Source organism: Phodopus roborovskii, unplaced genomic scaffold (assembly GCF_943737965.1).
Source record: "Phodopus roborovskii unplaced genomic scaffold, PHOROB, whole genome shotgun sequence".
NCBI lineage: Eukaryota > Metazoa > Chordata > Mammalia > Rodentia > Cricetidae > Phodopus > Phodopus roborovskii.
This window is the reverse complement of record NW_026126407.1, coordinates 32,790,016-32,810,504: the sequence shown is the minus strand read 5'-3', so window position 1 is coordinate 32,810,504 and position 20,489 is coordinate 32,790,016. Positions and strand designations below refer to the sequence as shown.

The window sequence follows — 20,489 nt, the reverse complement described above, 5'->3', positions numbered from 1 at the left end:
ATTAGCATCCAAGCCATCCTGTAGACCTCTACAAGTACAGTATCTGGCCTGCTGGAGGCTTATAGGGCTGTCTTAATTTTTTTTTTCATTGATAACTGTTCCATTTTAAAGGATTTATTTTTATTATGTGTATGTTGCTATGAATGTATGCCATGTGTGTGCAGATGCTTGGGGAGTCTAGAAGAGGTCACCAGATCTTCTGCAGAGATTGTGAGGTACATATGAAATTAATTTATGACTAGACTTTGGTTTAGTTTTCAAGCTCTCTCCCTCGACTCCTCTCTCTCCATAGCTATAAATACATATACATATATAGAAATACTTCGAATCTAAAGTCTAAGCCATTTTTGGTGTTAGGCATTTCATATGTGGAATCTTAATTTGTACTGTAGGGACTGAGGAGAACATTCTGGTAGTATGTTTCCCCACTTCTGCCATTCACAGGGAGGCTGTCCTGGCTTTGTCTTTATTATGTACTGACAGATCACAGCCTCCCAGAAAAGAAGGGAAGTTGGTGACACCCTAACAAGAGCTTTGCAAAGGGTAAGTCCAGAGGATTGTAGGAATGTTTCCCAAAGTCTGATTCCCAAACATGCAAATAAGAATCAGCCCCCAAACTTGTTTGAGTGGCAGACATCTGAACCCCATCCTAAAACCCTCCTCCTGGGGTCACTATCATACAGGAATCTCTGAGGTGCCCGAGGACCTGAAAAATCAGACTCTGAGTATGAAGAAGACTGCTCAGTAGTCCAAGACGCCAAGATTTCTAATGAGACATCTTTTGAAAGTAAGTTGTTATTGGTGCTGAAACAGTTTGGCATGTACCACTTTAATATGAGCCATCTGAAGCATGGATAAAGCAGAGTTCACACAGGCTACTGACTTGTTCAAGAAGCCAATTAGGGTAAAAACGAGACTTTATTTATGACAAAGTCTGATGGGCTAAGGCAGACAGGAGGCTCTCAGGCTGCAGGTTGCTCAGATTTGCACGCTGCTACTGGTTTCTTTTCTCTCCCTCCCTCCCTCCTTCCGTCCCTCCCTCCCTTTCCTTCTCTTCTCCTTTCTTCCTTTCTTTTTCCTCCCCCGCCCCCCGAAACAGGGTTTCTCTATGTGACCCTGGCTGTCTTGGAACTTACTCTGTAGACCAGGCTGGACTTGAATTCAGAAATTTGCTTGCCTCTGCCTCTGGGGAGCTGAGACTAAAGGTGTGCACCACCATGTCCAGCTGTGGCTGTTTCTGCTCTTCATCTATGTCTATCAACCTCATTTCCAAACTGCCTTCAAACCATACATCTCAGGAAGGGATGCATTTTACATAAATCTTCTGGAGAATAGCAGAAATTTTCTGGCTGACATACTATGATGTCATAGACTACATTCTGCAGGTGGAGGTACAGGTATGGCTACCATTCTGAACATCTTTGTGAGGCTCTGCCTTGCCAGTGTCTATAACTCCATTACCCATAGAGTGATGGCCACATACTGGCCTTAGCCATCCTCAATACTTGTGGACAGTTGTGCAAAGATGATGCCAGAACAATTTTCTCCTAAATTCATTCTGTAACTTGTACCCAGTTAACAGAGTAACAGCCAAGCCTGGAGGTGGGACAGAATTAAGGAACAGATGAGAAAGGTTCATAATTAACAGGTTCTGGGCTCTTGGGAATGGGCATTCTACAGTGTGAAGAAAATCCTATCACTGGTCTTATCCTATGATATCCAATTGGCCAGTATCTCCCTTGCTTTGTGCCCTAGTAAACCTTTCCTACAGAATGGCAAGGTCAATCTGAATCAGTTTATCTCCAAAGTCCCCTCTTTATGGTTATTATCATATCACAGAGGTTGTTTGGTATATTTTCATTTACACTGATACATGCACAAATTATGACTTAGGCTGACATCAAACCCAGCAAGTCACTTAGCCTTTCCCATATGCTGACTCCATCCATCCATCCATCCATCCATCCATCCATCCATCCATCCATCCATCATAGCCCACCAACTGTAACTGCCTTTGTTCTCCCTCTAACTCAGTGACTCCTGTTCTCTGGACACAGCTGAGCTTGTACACTTTTTGATTCCTGTCAGGGACACAGCTCACCATGAATATTTGAATAAAGACATCTGTCCAAGAAGTACCTCCTAGAAAGGCCTTTCCAGACCATACTAGCTAAAACAGACCCCTCTTCCACCTGTACCATTGGTGTTTTGTTTGATTCATAGCACTAACTGATCCAAACCTGACTGAATTTTCTATCTGCTAGCTTGTGTGATAGTTGTCTCTCTCCTCCAAAATTTAGCTTCAAGAGGACAGATGTCTCTTTTGCCCTGTGCCCTCCTGCTCCTCAGCACCTTGAGTAGCCCTGGAATATAACAGACACTCAGTAAACCACTTTCGAGGAACATGCTTACTGAGGACTAAGTATGGGAATGTGATGTTGGACACAGCATGGTCCCACTTCACATTCTAATCCCCTGACTCCTCTAGCTTTCTAGCTCAAGGAAGTGACCACAAGACTCTTCCCCACCCTGATCTTTAAGTTCTTAGCTGTTTCAAAGATCTCTAGAAACAAATGCAATAATAACAGCCCCTTCAAACATTTCAGGCTGATCCCATACAGGCTCTCAGTGGGTTATTTCTCCATTCAGGGGTCAGAACAAAGTAGACTGTTTGCATCTGAGGAAGAAATAGCTGGTCCACGGTTCCAGATCGCACAGGGGTGGGCTAAGGATGACACTCACCAAATGACCACACATCTGACTTGCTGCTATAGCGACTGAAAGAGAACACTTCTGGGGATGCCCACTTCACTGGAAACTTGGTGCCAGTGGAGCTGGTATACTGATCATCAAGGACGAACCTGGGAAGAGGTGAGGAAGAGGTCAAAACATTCCAGGGTTGAGTGACATTCTTCAGAATCTACTGATGCCACATCCCTGTGTTACCTTGTCATCCCGAAGTCAGACACCTTGATGACTTGGTTTTCTCCCACCAAACAGTTTCTGGCAGCCTAGAGGACAGACAGGTAGGCAAAGGAGAAATGAAGCCATAGGTGGTCAGTCAGTAGTGGAAGAGTCTCCCACTATTAGTGTTTGCTGGGCTCTGCAGGCCTGAGGGAGGTCAAGCATCTCCAGAACCCTGCTGAGCTAGCAGGAAATTCAGCCAGCTAGCTGAACTTGCAAGCCCCTTTCCCAGGATGAGGAATTTATCGTCATTCTTGATCCTAATTATTAGAGAACTCCAGTGTTGTTCAGCCAGTGACTCACTGGAATTCAGTCTGACATGGTAGGCAATGCTGACTTGGGCTGACTGCAATGTCTCCCTAGTGATTAGTATGAAAGTGTTCAGAAGCTAATCCTCTTAAAATTACCCTAAACAGGGGGAGTACCGGCCACTCTCAGTATCCCAGAAGGCTTGGAAAAGCCCTGGGAGATATGAATATTCATTAACTCTCACCATCAGAGGTTCCTAGGCTGTCTCTCAGATTATTTAGTGAAATTTCAGTAGAAAAACTGTGTTTCAGCCCAAGTGCCCATCAGTGAGAGAAGGGGTAAAGAAAAGTTGGTGTGTGTAGCCCGGGGGGTGGGTGGTGGGATTTATTTAGCCATAAGGAGGAATGAAATGAAGTTAGTGGCTGGAAAGTGGGACAAAACTGAGGGTCATCAGGTTATAGCTCCCCGTAAGGACAAACTGCAGGTGTGTTTTATCTCATGCATGGGATCTAGATGGAGAAATAAATAAAACGGGCAGGTAGAAGTGGAGCTGTTTGTGAGGAAGGGATTCAGTGAGATCAGGGACAAAATACAGTACAGGATAGCTGAGTATGATCAAAGCATATGATACACACAGGGGAAGTCATATGTGATCCCATTACTTTCTACAGTTAACACATGCAGTCAATATGTTTTACAAAGTAAGACTGTCCTTGCCCATTTCCTTCATTTTTCCAGGGGGAAACTGAGGCACAGAGAGGCTAATGAGGAGTGATTCTAAGCTCCACTTTGGAAGAACATGAACTGAAACTCAAATCCAAGCACTTGAGAGGTGGAGGCAGATGGATCTCAGTGAGTTCGAGGCCGGCCTGGTCATTGGAATGAATTCCAGAATAGCCAGGTCTGTTACACAAAGAAACCCTGTTTCAAAAAACAAAAAAAGCAGACAAGCAAAAAAGGGCTAGGGTGTACTTCAGCTCTGAGTACTCCTAAAACGCTTCCCTATCATGGACCTCTTGAAGTGACCGGAATAAGAAGCTGAGAGGAGGAAAGGCCACAGGGGGCATGTCACTTATTGACACTCTCTCAGTCTTGGTAGTGCTACATTTCAGGGGAAGATGTTCCTTTGTCTGTACTTGCAGGCATTGGCCCCAGGCACTTGATCATACCAGGTCTCTGTGGATGACACAGGCCTTTTCCAGGTAGGTCATTCCCTCGCACACATCCAGGCACATGCCCAGCAGGGTCTCTGCAGCAAAGAGTCCCCGTTGACTTCTCAGGTAATCTGACAGGCAGCCATGTTCCATGAACTCAAACACTAGGCAGATGGGGGCTTGCTCCAGGCACACTCCATAGAGCTGTACAAGTTTGGGATGACAGAGTTTCCTGGAAGAAAAAGGCAAGAAATAAGATGACCTAAATTCAGTCTTCTAAAAGTGTTGAACACATTATGGCACTAAGGTAGATGAGAGTCACTTCACCCAGCTCATGGTTCTGAGGACAAAACCAGATCCCAAACCCAAACCAAAGACAGTCATGGAGTCAAGGTCTGAGATAGCAGGGAGTCAGCTGGTATGAATGAAGGTGGATAAAGGCCAGTGTGGGCCAGAGGAGAGATGGGGGAAGAGGAGACTGGAGGGCCAGACCACATAGCAGGTCCTCTAGATCATGCTGAAGTGCACCCCCCACATGCATGTGTGCGTGCATGTGTACATGCAAGTATGTGTGTGTGTCCATGTGTGCATGCATGTGTGTGTGCATGTGTGTGTGCATGCATGCGTACATGCATATGTGTGCACGTGTGCATGTGCGTGTATGCGTGTGTGTGCGCATGTGAGTGTATGTATGTGTGTGCATGTGTGTGCATGTGTGCATGTATGTGCTTTTGTGTGTGCTTGTGCACATGTGCATGTATGTGTGTGCATGTGCATACATGTGTGCATATGTGTGTGTGCACGCGTATGTGTGCACATGTGTGCATGCCTGCATGTGTGTGTGCGTGCATGTATATGTGTATGTGTGTGGTGTGTGTGTGTGTAGGACAAGGGTCAACAATGGGTGTTCTTGTGACACTGTCAACCTTTTCTTTCTAAAATTTTTTTCTGTTTTTGAAAATAGATCTTTTTCTCACATAATATCCTGATTATAGTTTCCCCTCCTCTACTCCTCCCTGTTCTTTTCCTCCCTTCCCACCTGGGTCCACTCCCTTTCTGTCTTTCACTAGGGGATAATACAAAAACTAACAGTAGAGTTGGACAAGACACAAACAGAAAGGAAAGGGCCAAGCAAAGGCACAAGAATCAGAGACCTTGCGTTCACACACCCAGGAGTCCCATAGAAACACTGAAGTGGAAGCCACAGTATACATGCAGAGGATGTGGTGCAGACTCATGCAGGCCCCATTCTGTGAGCTTTGCTCACACTGGTTTAGAGGGCCTTGTTTTCTTTTTATGGCACCAGTATGTATGTGTACTGTGTGTGCCTTCCGATTTCTTAGAACTGTAGTTACAGATGGTTGTGAGCTACAAGTGCTCTTAACCACTAAGTCTTCTCTCCAGCACCCACCTTTGCAGTTTTTGAAAAAGGATCTCATTGCACTGGAACCAGCCAAGCAAATAATAAGCCCAGGATCTGCCTGTCTCCAGCTCCCCAGCATTGGGACTCCTAGTAAAGCCACCATGCCCAGACTGTTTTTAGTGGTTGCACTTCACCAACTGAGCCCTAATGAGGTGACTTCCTTTTTTCTCTGCCTGTGCAATAGGTTCTACTACTGGGGCATAACAAACATCAGAGTGGAGCTTGATGAACACAGCCCAGAGCCTCCCTACCCAGGATGCCTGCACACCCCTGCTTTAACTCACATCATGACCTCGGCCTCTTCAATAAAATCCTCTTCTGACATTGCTCCTTCCTGAATGGTCTTGATGGCCACCTTGTCCTTGTTGAGCCAGTAACCCAGGTGCACCAGTCCAAATTGCCCACTGCCAATCTCCTGCACAAACGTTAGTTCTGAGGGGTGGATCACCCACTTCCCTGGAACAGAGAAAGAGAGGGTAATTAATAAGGTATAGGACTCTCAGAAATATATACAATTCTATCTAGCCTATGGCTACTATAACTCAAAAATGGCTTAGACTGATACAGGTAATTACTGTAACATAGGGTATGTTTTTTGAAACTGTCATAATGTGGGAGGGGGGCATGGGAAGAAAAGGAAGATGATGTAAAGTATGACAGAGAATACAAATAAAAGAATTGTTATGAGGTCCAAAACTTTTTAACTTAATTTTATATTTTTAGGCATATTTTTTTTCTCTTGAGACAAAGTCTTACAGAGTCTTATTATGTAGCTCAGGCTGGCCAGTAACTCACCATCTAGCCCAGACTGGCTTCAAACTTGTAATCCTACTGCCTCAGTCTCCAGAGTATACAGAGGCTTGCAAATACCATACCTATACTTTTATTTCCAGTTTTGCAATGTTCATTAATTCACTGAGAGTCTCTCTGTACTCATGGTACTCTACCAAGCTTGGACCAGAATGGAGCCTGAAAAAGTGGCTTCAGAGGGGACTTACACAGAGGCACAAGGGAGCTATTTCTAGTAGGTCTCTTTTTCCATAAAGATTTTTTTTATTTATTCCTTATGTGTATGTGTGTATGTCTGTAAGGCACACGGATGCAGGTACCGGCAGACGCCAGAAAAGGTACTAGATCTCCTGGAGTGAGGTTATAAGTGGTTGTGAGCCACCAGATGTGGGTGCTGGGAAACGCACTTGGCTCCTCTGGAAGAACTCTAAGCACTACTAACTTCCCAGCCATGTCTCTAGGCTCAGGGCAGGCTCATGATAAGTGTTTGATAAACAAGCAAAAGGACCTAGGCCTCGATTTTCCAACTGATAAAGTAAATGGGCTGACCGAATAATCTCTGTGATCCCATCCAGCAGGGCACTTTAGGATTCAGCAACACTAGAATAGCTTTACTTTCAGGAGGAGGATAATGCATTATTCTTTCCTGATGTCTGGCCTAGAAACAGCCAGGTGCCTATCAACCTGAACAGACAGCACTGAGTAGCCCCAGTGTGCCACAGATGCTGCTGGCTGGATAGGAACAGTCCACAGCAGTGCTTCTCCAAGTATTTCCCTGCCATCTGGGTCAGAACTACCAGGCTGCTTATTTATAATGTAGAGCCTAAGGCCACACTCTCAGGGAGTGTTTTGGTAAGCAGCAGAGAGTGTCCTGGAACCAGCATTTTTGATAAATGTTTGGGAAGACTGGGATGCACACTGACGTGTGAGAACTACCAAAGGGTACAAAATGAAGCTTAGATTAGTCCCCTTTGCAAACAGCACATTTTGACCAAGGGACTCGAACTGAAATGCTTTTAGGTTCTATGTAGATAGTCAAGGAGGGAAGCCATTTTGGAGGACAGACATCAATAGGACCGTGGCCCTGGAGGTACAGGCCCTAATTAAAAGCATTAAGCAAACATTTTTTTTCCTGATGCTGGGATTGAACTCAGGACCTGACTCATGCCAGACAAGTACTCTGCAACTGAATTAAAGGACCAGATCTCAAAATTTAACATTATACTATATAAATACTTCTAGATGCGGATACCTAACCCTTCAGAAGACCCAAACCCAGCAAGTTAGATTATAACAAAATTTCCCAAAGGTAGATAAAACACAGTGCCAAGGGTTTGTTTCCCAACAACATTTAGTGGAGCGCTCTGTATAAAGTAGACACTCAATAAATGTGTCGTCAATGAGCCTTTCTTTAAAGCCAGGGAACACTGATTTGGTCTTCACTGTTGTGTATGGACACACACATTTCATACACAACTGCATATGATCATTATCCTACCATCTCTCCAAGTTATCTCAAGCCTGGAAAACAGATAAGCTAATGGCAAATCCTCTTAGAATTTGTCCTAGACACTTAAGTATGGGTGTTTTAGCTCAAATTCCTATTTTCTGCTTACCATATCTTAGCCCTGCAGTCACTGGGGCTTTTTGTCTCCAGGAGCATACTGGATACCGGAGTCGAGTGACCAAGCCTAGGTTGACAGAAAAGTCAAATCTGTGGTTAGGGCTTTGCTACAGCAACTGGCTAGGTTAAATAATCAGGAAAAGAATGATACGTGAAACACCTGTTTTCAAATTTCAAAGTTTTACCATGGTTTTCACACAGCTCTTGAGAGGATTCTTAAGCACATGGTGGATAATGACCTTGGGATGTGCAGAGCAGATGTTTCTGGTGACAGGCTGGGGGGGGGTGTCCTAGGGATTTAGAAATTTGTTTGCTTCTGTTTTTGTTTTTATTTGCATTTTGAAATGCTAGTTAATGGCCAGCTTGTGCAGCATGAAGAACCAGGTAGGAACTATGTAATTTCTTCTCTAGTTTCTTTGTGAGAGTCCCCTTCTGGCGCTGTCCCCTAAAACTTACCTCCTCCATTGTACTGATGATACTTGATGAGGAGAGGGATGGAGTCAAACACATACTTCTCAGCCACATAGTATCGCTTGGGGTTGTCATTTGTTTCTTTGATATGGTAATGTTTTATACAGGGGTTCTCACTTGAAACAAATGAACACAACACACAGTCATCACCAAGAAGCAACACTGACATATAAAGACATCAATTGGCATCAGAATCTCACTGTCTTGGTATGGAAGCTCCTGCCAGGAGGACAGGCACACGATATTTTAGCGTGTGTATCAGTCTAGGCAGGCTGGCACTGGTGCTGATGTATATTAAGAAAGACTTCAAGGCTGCATCTGGACATGAGAGGCAACGGTGCTGACGTGTGTTGGTGTTTGTAATGCTTCACCCACAGCCACAAAATGAGGGAGCAGCACTGTACGTGTTATGAGTACAAATGGAAACCACACAGGGGTCTTCCAGCCCACCCCAGACTGAATTGCTTTCATCAAGCAAATTGATGATATATGCTGGTAAAGTGTGTGTGTGTGTGTGTGTGTGTGTGTGTGTGTGTGTGTGTGTGTGTGTTTGGGAGAACCCTCCTGATGGGAATGCAAACTAGTGCAGCTGCCATGAAAATTGGTATGGAGGTTTCTCAGAAACTAGATAGAACTACCATATGCTCCAATTATACCACTCTTGGGGGGGTGGTGTACTGGAAGCATTCTGAGCCAGAATAGCATAGGGACTTCTAACCATGCATGTTTATGGTCTCACTATTTACACAATGGAATTTTATTTAGCTGTAAAAAAGGAGAAATTAGAATATTCACAAGTAAATAGATGGAATTGGAAATTATTATGTTAAGCAAAATAATCCAGATTCAGAAAGACAAACATTAAGTGCTTTCTTTCAAATTGGAATCTAGTCATAAAACACTCACATGCACACACATGCCCCTGGCACACAGGGCTCTCAATATGGTAGGCAGTTTCACTAGCAGACCAAGAATTGGCATTTGTCTATCTCCTCTTCTAGATGACAATGCTTTCTTGCACTTCTCATGTTAACTGACAGGCTCACCAAATATAGGGGCAAGTATTTTGACATCTTCAGAGCTCTGCCATCAGGCCTGGCCATAGCCAAGAAGAGGACCCAGTGTCCACTCAGCACTGTCTTTTATTAAATCTTTTCAGTTCTGCCCTTGAACTCTGGGCTTTTATTTTGACAGGGGCCCTGCTAGAGAGGCTCTGCAGGATGCACAGGTGGACCTTGCTATCACACAAAAGCAGCTGTCCCTGGTCCTCTGAGCCAAGAGAATGCCATACCTTATGATGGCCTTGGTGAACACAGAGACTGTGTACGTCCCGGGTATCCTGGAATCTCGGACCAGGAAAGCTCCTTCTTTACCCTGGATTGGGGAGAAAGCGTGAAAGTTTAGTAATCTAACCCAGGCTCCTGTACCAGGCTCCAGGTTCTTGCTTGTGGAAGGAGGAAGCACTGAGTGGCACAGAGCAGGCTTTTCCTTGTAACAGCTACCATTTCAACTACACATTTGACAATTGTTCATGAAAAGTCCTAAACAGAGGTAGACACGGGCCCTCCCCTTTACTATTCACCAAGCACCGGACTGGACTCATCAGACACTTCCCAACCCTCCTCACAATGGAGTCTGGACACCATTATCCCCTTTGACAACAAGGACAGCAGAAGTGAGTGTCAGAGGGAGTAAGTGGTTTTTCCCAGGGTCTACAGCTAGTGAGCAGTGGGGCTGGAGTTTGAGATTTGGCACCCTAGCAAATTCCAGGACCTTTTCTTGCCCCATGATGCTCCAGATCTTCTATACCTGTTCAGGGACACAAAACTCATCCTGAAAGCTTCTTGAGTTCCTGGGTTGGGCTTTATTTGTCTGGCCCCTCCCACAATGCTGATTTCACTGTTGGGCAGAAGAGAGGGTGGGAGGTGAATGCTGGGAGAGAGGTGGGGAGAGGGGAGTACCTGACAATTTTGCCTGCTCTGATGGACTCAGCAGAAGCAATGGACATGCCAGTTCCTACAGTCCTGATGGGGACTGTAGAATCTGAACTGTTTCCAGAACTGCATCCCCAGCTCTTCTACCAGTTGTAAACATCTGCAGAGCTTGGTAATTATGACTTACTTATATTAGACATCTTGAGGGCCACAAGTGAAGGTCAGAATTGGACAGGAACCTTATATGGAAGCCATATGGCTTATATATACAAGGAAAGCAGATAACGGAAGTTCCTCCCCCCATCCTTCAGTCTCGAGAGTTTCTGCATGAGCACTTGAACACATACATACTCAGAGACAGAGAGAAAGAGAGAGAGGAGAGAAAGAGACAGAGAGAGAGAGAGAAAGAGAGGGAGAGAAAGTGAGTGAGACAGAGAGGAGAGAAAGAGAGAGACAGAGGGAAAAAGAGAGAGAAACACACGCTCACACACACACACACACACACACACACACACACACACACAGCGCTGATATGCATTCTAGTAAGCAGTTGGACTACAGATTTGCCTATTGTAGACTTTTTTTTTTTGTAAATGGAATCATATGTGGTTTTCTGTGAGTCCTTTCATTTATAACATTGTTTCCAGGGACCACCTAGGTGGTGACAGGTATAAAGACCTTACTCCTACTTGTGGCTGAGTGACATTCCACTGTAGGGATAGACCACACTTGTTTTCTATATCAGCTGATAGTCACCTTCTGGCTGCTGGATTTTTCGCTCGACAGGTTTTTTTTTTTAATGGTATTATTCACACATGGTAGGTGGGATAAATTGTCTTCAATTTTGACATTTGCCTAGTAATGCAGCTTTGGATTGTGGCTGTTTGGAATGTGATGGGTTAAACCTGAGACAGGAAGAAACAGACTTCAAGCAGAGGCAGATTTTATCTGGTTAAGTCATTTATTCTAAAGGAAGAAACACAGAGGAAGCAGCAGAAGCTCACCAACTATCTGAAGGGTGTAAACACCTCTTACCTAACTAATACTATCTGATTGTTTGTGTTGGTGTTACTCTTTCAAAGGAGTGACTGTTTTTCTGTAAACAAGCTGTGATTATAGCAGCCCTCAGCTGTTATGGAGAGTAAGCACTCTATAAACACAAGGTGAGGGAGAGGGTAGGGTCGAGGTCAGGTCTGTAGAGCATGGTAGGCTCTGCATCCCCCAAAGGCTTTCCTTCTCCATTGCAGTCGCTGTGGGTGGCATTTGGTGAAAGCCACATGGACTATCATTTGAGCTGAAGCAGCTAAGAGTTTGGAGGAAAGCACATGCCTTACCACACACTTCCTGCAGGGAGCTGAGAGGTAGCCACAGCCACACAAATACCCAAGAGGGTTGCAGGGGGCACTGACTTGTAATGTTGCCAGATGGGGCTTTATTTCCTCTTGACACAACCAAGATCTCAGTGTGAAAGATTATGTCAAGAGGTGAAGTATGTGTGTGGTACGCATGGAGTGGGAGAAAACAATAACTCGTGTACTTCCTTATACTATCTGTCTATTTGAAGATATGCCCTTGCTGTGGTGGGGATAGGCCACTGATTCACTTTCTGAATGTGGCCCCAGTCTATCAGTCTTTAATACATAGGAGATGGACCAGATGGTCTTTGAAGGAACTTCTAGCTACAACAGCTTATGGTATTGTTAATTCCAGATGTTTCTTTTTAAAAGTATATATGTCAGTTTTCTCATCTTGAAAAATGAACTTTCCAAGACACTTGGGAGACTCGAGTACTAAGCACAGAATAGGTCCTGGAATACAATTCCAGGACAAGCACTATTAGGGTTATTAGTTCCCATTATTATCACATACTATGGTGTATCATCTGTTGGAAACATGAAATACATTGTCCATCTTCAACTGAGACATGTTTCAGCCTGTATGTTCATATGCTTTGAAGGTGACTTTGTAGAAGGTAATCTCAAAACAAAGGTATGTTATCATCAAAGACAGGTTGAAGCTTTGTGGGCTTGTCATGCTGAAGTATGATTTAAGAATGTCTCTGACATATATCATTCTGTGGGGGCTCTTCCCTCAAAATGAATCTGTTATTAAGTCAACACTGCATCTTGGATGCCATCTCAGAGTCACAGATAAACCTAGGTTAGGATCCTGTCTAAAGTGTGGGTCACCCAAAGTGTGAGATGCTGCCTCATGCATGAAGACAGTTATGAAATACCTGCTCACAAGGAACTGACCCTCTCTCTAGATGCTGAGACTGAAGGTAGAGTGCAGACAGAACCACTGGAGAGGGGACATTGTAACTTAATGTCCAATCAAGAGAAAAAAGTTATGTCTCACAGCCGGGCAGAGGACTGTACTATAAAGGAGGTGTCTGTCAGCTGAAGATTTGACAGAACATGCAGGAGATTCTTTCCCATGTTCCTAAGCTAATGTAGGTCATATAACCACTTGAGTGTCCCTGGAGAGGTTCTGATCAGATAGGCCTGGGGTTCAGGAGTTTTATTGGGGGAGGTTGTTGGTATTTTAAATGTTTTATGTTTATGTGCATGCTCTTGCATATATTTATATACAGAAGCTTCAGAGGTCAGAAGAGGGAACTGGATCCCCTGTGACCTACCATATGGGTGCAGGGAATTGAACCTGGGTCCTCTGCAAGAACAGTAAGCATGCTTAGCCACTGAGTCATATTTTTAGGCCTGAGTTAGTGTTTGTAAAGTTTCCCCAAGGAAACTCATGACCAGTTAGGTCCCTAGATATGGATGTTAACTTAAAAACAGAATAAGTATTTGGTAAACTCATTGATGTAGCAAGTAGTTTTTGAGTAACTACTTTGTGCTAGGTATAGTTTGGGGTATATAAGCATAGTAGGAACAAGGTAAAATGAAGAAGTATACACACATATACATATACAATTCATATACACAGTCTATAACCTAGAAGCTTTAGTAAATAACAAGGGAAACAAATAAAATGCACCTCTTAAGAGACATATACTTGTTAGACAAGAAGATTCTGAGTATATTGATGGAACACCATCACTGAGTCAGAGAGCAATTGTATGAAAAAAGAAAGAACATCTTATCCCATTCTAAATGTCAAGAACCAGAACTAAAGCATGTAGTGGCCCTCTCAAGTTGGCCTTCATACTTACCTAAGAAGGAAGAGAGTATCTGGTAAGTGAACTTAAAATATTAGCAAGAAAGAATTTCGTAATAGTCCAAGTAAGCAAAATACGTTTAAATACCTCAAAAAAAAAAAAAAAAGGCTCAATAACAAGAATTGCTTGTGTTTGTTTGCCATTGATGTGGGCTGTTTAAAGCTCTGCACTGACTTTACTATGGATGTGATGGATTGTAATGAAAACACCCTCATTACACAGCATAATGCAGGGACTTATTTGTGTGCTCTTTGGAGTTAGTTCTTACAAGTAAAGTTTTATTGTTTGCCAGCAATACAGGCTGAGGAATGAGATGGGCTGGCAATATGTGCATCAAGAAAATATAGGTGCCAGGTGTGGTGGCACACACCTTTAATCCCAGCGTTCAGGAGGCAGAGGCAGCAGGATCTCTATAAGTTTGAATAGCCTGGTCTACAAAGTAAGTTGCAAGATAGCCAGAGCTGTTACACAGAAAAGCCTGGGCTCCAAAAACACAACAACAACAACGAAAGGTTCCTGAGAATCACTTTTGGGAGTGATTCTGCAGCTCTACCATGGAATCTTAAAATCTATGTTTTTGTTACATTTATTTGTTGTGTGTAGGGTGGGATGTATGTACCAGAGTATACATGTGGAGGTCAGAGGGCAACTGCGGGAGTTAGGTTTTTTCCTCCAACATGCAGGTCCTGGGGCGGGAACTCAGGCTGTTGGTTTTGATGGCAAAGTCCTACACCCACTAAGCCATCCCACAGCCCCCTGAGAATCTTCATTTTAACCACTTGTAGCAATTCAGATATGAGATTTGTTGGGAACCACAGGAAATGGTTAATTGCTGAGAACCAAGGAGAAACAAGCATCCAAGAAGGCCTCAGTTCAGTTCCTCTCCCACTGGGTACATTTTCCAATGCCTCTATCTCTTCATTGAGTCTTGGGTCCCAGTGGGGTCCAGATGCAATAGCAGTCACTATGTGTACAGGGCCAGGAGCACACAGGGACCACATCCATGGGGGTAACAGATCATTGGCACCCTGATATACTCTGATGCTCAGTTTGTACTTCCTGAGAAATGAGGGACCGGAAAGCAGAAAAGAAATCCCTACAGTCACCCACCCACTCGGTTGATGGCAGAACAGGGGTACCCATTCCATTCCATTATGCTTCCTTTCTTCTCATCCTTCTTTCTCTTAACTTTGAGATCCCAGGGTGGGGGTCAGTCCCTCTGACAGATGCCAGGCTTCAGACAAGAAACTGTAGGTGAAAACTGTCAGATTCCTGTAAGCTACAGCCCCTTCATGCAGAATCTGGTCCACAGTGAGGTAATCATAAGGCAAGGCAGAGCAGCTCTGAGGCCACCCAGGGTCAAGTCCCTGCAGTGGCAACTGTTAGCAGTGGCCTGCCGCCTCCCCAGGTTTCCTCTCCCGTGCCTTCTAACTCTGCAGAATATGTGTCCTCAGACACGAAAGCCACTGTTAAGCCAACACAGGAATCTACTACATCAGCATAATCACATGGATAGAAACCATAGAATTTCTCTGTAGTCAGTAGACATATGAAGGCAACTCACCATGTCCAAGAGAAGTTTTTCAGCTTTGTCTCTGCTGATGTTTTTATTGTACCACCTGGAAGCCAAAAACAAGTCATGTGTCACAGTTTGAAAACTATTGATTATTATAAAAGACAATGCTTGAAAATTATGTGTTTGCTTTCGGTTTCTACCAGCTCTTTCAAACTCAAAAAGAAAGCTGTGATCATTTCCAGGAGAAGAAGAAAACAAAACAAAACAAAACAAAAAAACCCCAAACCCAAAGAGTTGGCATAATACTGGCGATTGTTAGAGAGTGGTGTTTCAGGGCTTTGTATTATGCTCTCTACTTGTGTGAAAGTTGAAAAATTTCCATGATAGTGTTGTAGGAAACATTCATCTCCCCCATTTCATATTTCAGTGGGTGGCTGTAAGTAGGAGGGTGTTAGGCAGCCATAAAAAAACGTTAATATTAATTTGCAAGGTTAGCAAATATCTTTTGAAAACAGTTGCCACATTTTCTTCTTAAGATTGGACTCCAGACTTTGCAGTTTTTTTAAATTGATGAATGTAATTAATAAGTGGCAAAAAAGGGAATAATTTTTAAGAGTGAAATCTTTGAATGTTACTACAATGCTGAGACATATCCTGACCATATTAATCACTTAGATAAGATAAAATGTGGTGGTGGTGGGAGAAGGGACCCACCCAGAGTTAAAAAGAAGAAAAACAGGAAGTGGCCATGCAGCTATTAAATGTCCATGCATTTGTGTACATGCAAGACAGTCAGTAGCCCATGTGGATATGCAGACATGCAAATTGGTTAATGTTCCTGTGTGCTGTGCAGATTGACCATGTCTCTCCTTCAGCCCCCTCCCTTGCCCATCCCTTCTCATTCTAGCCATTAATGGTAGTTTAATGTATCCAGTTGAATATATGCAACCATATATAAGATACAAAGAATCCCAAAATGAATAAAAGCCCCAGCCCTGTAACATTCAGGGCTATCTAGCACTTGGACAATAATTCTCTAGAAACCTGAAGGACAGTATAATAAATTACTTCCTGGTAAAGGAAGCCTACTGGGTCTCAATTCTGGACCAGAAACCCTGCAACAAAAGTAAAATGATCATCAGTTGACAATTTGTTTCAGAAATTAATAAACACAGGAGAGGCTCTAGATGAGGAAAGAATAGTATCTATGAAACTTATTTGGCTACTTGAGGGCATCCAAGGATAAGAGATCCAGGGGATTCCCTTGAGCTTTTAAAACACAGACTATACACCTCCACAGGCTCCCAGATATAAGCTGATAGCAAGCATGCTTCATCCAATCCAAGCCCCACACAATACATAAGGGTTGCTAGATCTGTGCATCTAAAGTATGAAACCACTCGGGGTTCAGCACACAATAGTGTCACGCTCATAGAGTGAGGTCTTCTTGTGTTCATTGCACAGGTAGTGAAGAGAAATATTTGCAGTGTAGTGTTTTGCCTGCTTCTGTCCCGTCTAACCCATCCTTTACCAGAGGAGGGATCAGAGCTCAAATGGAGTGAGTAGCTGCTCTTCTGCAGTTTTAGTTTTGTGATTTCAGTTGCCCACAGCCAACCTGTGGTCCCAGAAAATGTTAAATGGACAATTCTAGAAATTAACTACCGTTAAGTTATGGGTAGCATGGTGAAATTTCATGATGATCATCTAGGCTATAAGTCATCCAAGAGATAACGTATCTGCTTACATACACTATCTAGCTGTGTGGGTTACCAGATAGACTGCCACAATATTGCTGTGTCTGCATTCAAGTGACTCTTAACATTTTGCAAGAATAGTTATGATGACAATTTTACTACAGTATATGGTTAAAAGTTCTATTTCATCACTAGCCATTAGTGTTAATTTCTCAATGTATCTAATTTAAAGTAAACCCTACTGTGGTGATATTTTGTTTATGATCTAATAAAGCTTGCCTGAAGATCAGAGTACAAAGCTAGCCACATCCATAGAGGCTGGGCAGTGATGGTATACTTTAATCCCAGCACTCTGGAGACAGAAGCAGACAGATCTCTGTGAGTTCAAGGCCACACTGGGCTACATGAGAGTGAAACAGTCTAAAAGAAAAACGGAGCTCACACCTTTGATCCACCACATGGATTGACTTGTCTTTAATCTCAGCACCAGAGAGGAGGAGACAGGAACAGTCTAGTGCAGTCTAAGGGTTTTGGTGGAGAGCATTGCAGTCTGCAGTCACTCACTGTGAGGACAGAATTGCCCCCCACTTTTGGTCTTAGCCTTGGCAGAGGTAAAAACTCTCTAGTGGCTTGGCTGCTTTGCTTTTTTGATCTTCAGCTTGAACCCTAATATCTGTCTCTGGGCTTTTATTTCTTGTGCTATACCCTACCATAGGCTGTATATAGAAAGAAACACATAGTACATATTGAGTTCAGAACTACTTGCAATTTCAGGATACTGTAGGTCATGGAATACAGCCCCAGGAATAGTAGGCTACAACAACTTGTCCAAAGTCCGGCCTCTAGACAAAGGTAGGAACCCTGAATCCAGTTAAGCTACTAAGTAATGATACTCTTACTACATGACATGTTTTTGAGTTGTCGTTCAAGACTCATCTAAAAGTAGTAAAAATTAAGTTAAAGAATAAAAAGTCTGGGTAGCTTTTCTATGTCTTGCTATATATTAAATACCAGAATGTTTTCTTATGTTACATTATTTCTAGCTGGGTTCCATAACCCTGGAAATGCAAGCTGGCAGTGCACGGTACAAACTAGTTCACAGACCATATGGTTTTTATTAAGAAAATGATGTAAAATTCCTTTAGGTCAGAACTACCCATTTTAACTTGCCCCCAGGGTTCCATCAAGTCTCTACCACTTTTTATTTTGTTGAGGCTTTGGATTTGCTTCTTGAAGCATAAACAAACGGATTTTAGTTGCATGCCAAAAGAAATATAGCTATTCAGCCAAGCAGTCATTTGTAATAATTAATTTTTTCCTCCAAAGGCACTGACTATATAAAACAATTATTTCAGCTAAGTATCGCTCATCTGTTTCTTCTCAGCATAAACATTCTTGGAAAGGATGAATCATCTCACAACCCAGGGAAGAGCTATTCACACATATTTGATCAAAGTGTTGAAAGACACTCAAGGAAATGATAGCACTTGGTTACTAGCATGTATTCAGATTGCAAAAACCATTACATTGGTCACACTGAACTAGCAAGAATCCCAATGGGCTAGTGGAAATTCTGGTTATCATATATATTTCTTCTGTGGTGTTTTATATTTATTGAGTACTAATTTATTTATTTTTGGGGGAGGGCATTACTTCATCTTCAGGTTATAGCACATCATCATGGGAAGCCAAGGCAGGACCTGAAGGGAGGAGCTTGAAGCAGAAGCTGCAGGGGAACCCTGCATACTAGCTTAATCCCAGGCTCACAGTTAGCTATCTTCTTTCTTTCTCTCTCCCTTTTAACTTTTGAGATTATAATTTAATTAGAATACTTCTCCCTTCCCTTTCCTTTCTCCAAACCCTTCTACCTGCCCCTCCCTAATCTCTTTCATATTCCAAGCCTCCCCCCACTAATTGTTATTGCATTAATACTAAGTATAAACTGTTTGTTCTGTATAATTCTACCTGTCTGTATGTTTTCAGGGTTGACTGTTTGGTACCGGACAACCAATTGGTGTGTTCTTCTCTCAGTTGCCTGTAGTTCTTTACATAGGATTGAGGCCTTGTGGGTTTCGCTCCATCCAGCTTTGCATGTTCATGTCATCTTTGTCCATCTCACAGTTTTGCAGTTGTGTGGGTACTATTTTATGGGTGTAGCTTCTCCCATTATTAGGAGATACAACTTCAAAGCCAACTCCCTCTGGCTCTCACAATCTCTCCACCCCATCTCCTATAAGGTTCCCTGGACCTTATATAGAGGAGTGTTTTGTAGATGTACCCATTGTGATTGAACTCCACAACTCTGCATTTCAAGGCAGGCAAGATGGCTCAGCTAGTAAAAGTGATTGCTGAGCAGTTAAACCACTGGAGCATAGAGGTGCGGGGAGAGAACCAACTCCAGAAAGTTGTTATCTGACTTCCACATACATACAATAATGATAACTTTTCAATCTTATAGAAAAGTTATAAAACAGTATCAAGGAACTCCCACTGACCCTTTTCCAAGATAAACCAGTGGCTGAAAGTTTATATATTTACTATTCTCTCTAGATATTTTTGGCATGTTGATGGGTGTATTTAATTATTATATTTTATTTATTATTGTGTGCATATGGGATTGTGTGTGTGTGTGTGTGTGTGTGTGTTTGTGTGAGTGCATGCATGCACGTATGTGCACACACATGTGTAAGTCAGAGGACAACTTTATGCAGCTAAATCTCTCCTTTCATCTTTGTGCACACTTGGGAATCTCAGATTGGGAATCTTTGTGCACACTCAGATCATCAGCCCACAGCAAGCACTCTACACTCTGAGCCATCCCATTAGCCCTGGTGTATTTTTCCTGCATTTCTTGAGAGTGAACTTTTACTTCTAAGTACCCAGAGTTCTATTTAGTATCTTATAAAGATCAATTTAATAATGAATTTTAATATCTCTACATATTATCTAATTGTAGACTTTATCAAAATCGTATTGCTTTTAGCAATACTGTGTTGGCAATAAAACATTTTTATGGTTAGAAATCCAATCCAGTATTACTTGTGCATTTAGTTACTCTCTTCCTTAGTTTCCTTTGGCAGGGACCAATTTTTCAGTTTTTTGTGGCTTTCATCAAACTTAATATTCTTGAAGATTAAAGGCCATTTATTTTATAGAATTTGGATTTGCTACTGTGTTCTCATGATTAAATTCATATTGTATATGTTTTGGAGCAGGGATAATGGGCAATATTTTGGAGCCACATTGAGATGAAAGTTGATCACAAGATCAACCAGTTATCTCCATTTTGTAGTTATAATTGATTTATGAGGGGATTACTTTGAGCCTGTAAATAAAGAAAAACCTTTATTATATTTATTACATTGAATCCTGGGTTGTGACATTCATTGATTTTGCCAGTGCTAATACTTAAGAGCTACAAAAGGTGGTTTTCAAGCTTTGTTAGCATTCTACATCTATTAGTTGGCATTCTCCTAAGAAAAAACTTTGTTTT

At 42.7% G+C, this 20,489-nt stretch overlaps 1 protein-coding gene across 1 annotated transcript in view; it reads right to left on the bottom strand.

Annotated features, from left to right (window-relative positions):
* Itk (IL2 inducible T cell kinase) overlaps positions 1-20,489 on the bottom strand; it is a 63,214-nt gene that overhangs the window by 8,143 nt on the left and 34,582 nt on the right. The window contains exons 8-15 of the mRNA XM_051180879.1: positions 15,351-15,405; positions 9,966-10,048; positions 8,660-8,790; positions 8,196-8,270; positions 6,075-6,246; positions 4,383-4,599; positions 2,947-3,011; positions 2,743-2,861 (exon numbers count right to left, since the gene is read on the bottom strand). Of these exons, the coding sequence (XP_051036836.1) occupies positions 2,743-2,861; positions 2,947-3,011; positions 4,383-4,599; positions 6,075-6,246; positions 8,196-8,270; positions 8,660-8,790; positions 9,966-10,048; positions 15,351-15,405 (917 nt within the window). The remainder of the gene's footprint in view (positions 1-2,742; positions 2,862-2,946; positions 3,012-4,382; positions 4,600-6,074; positions 6,247-8,195; positions 8,271-8,659; positions 8,791-9,965; positions 10,049-15,350; positions 15,406-20,489) is intronic.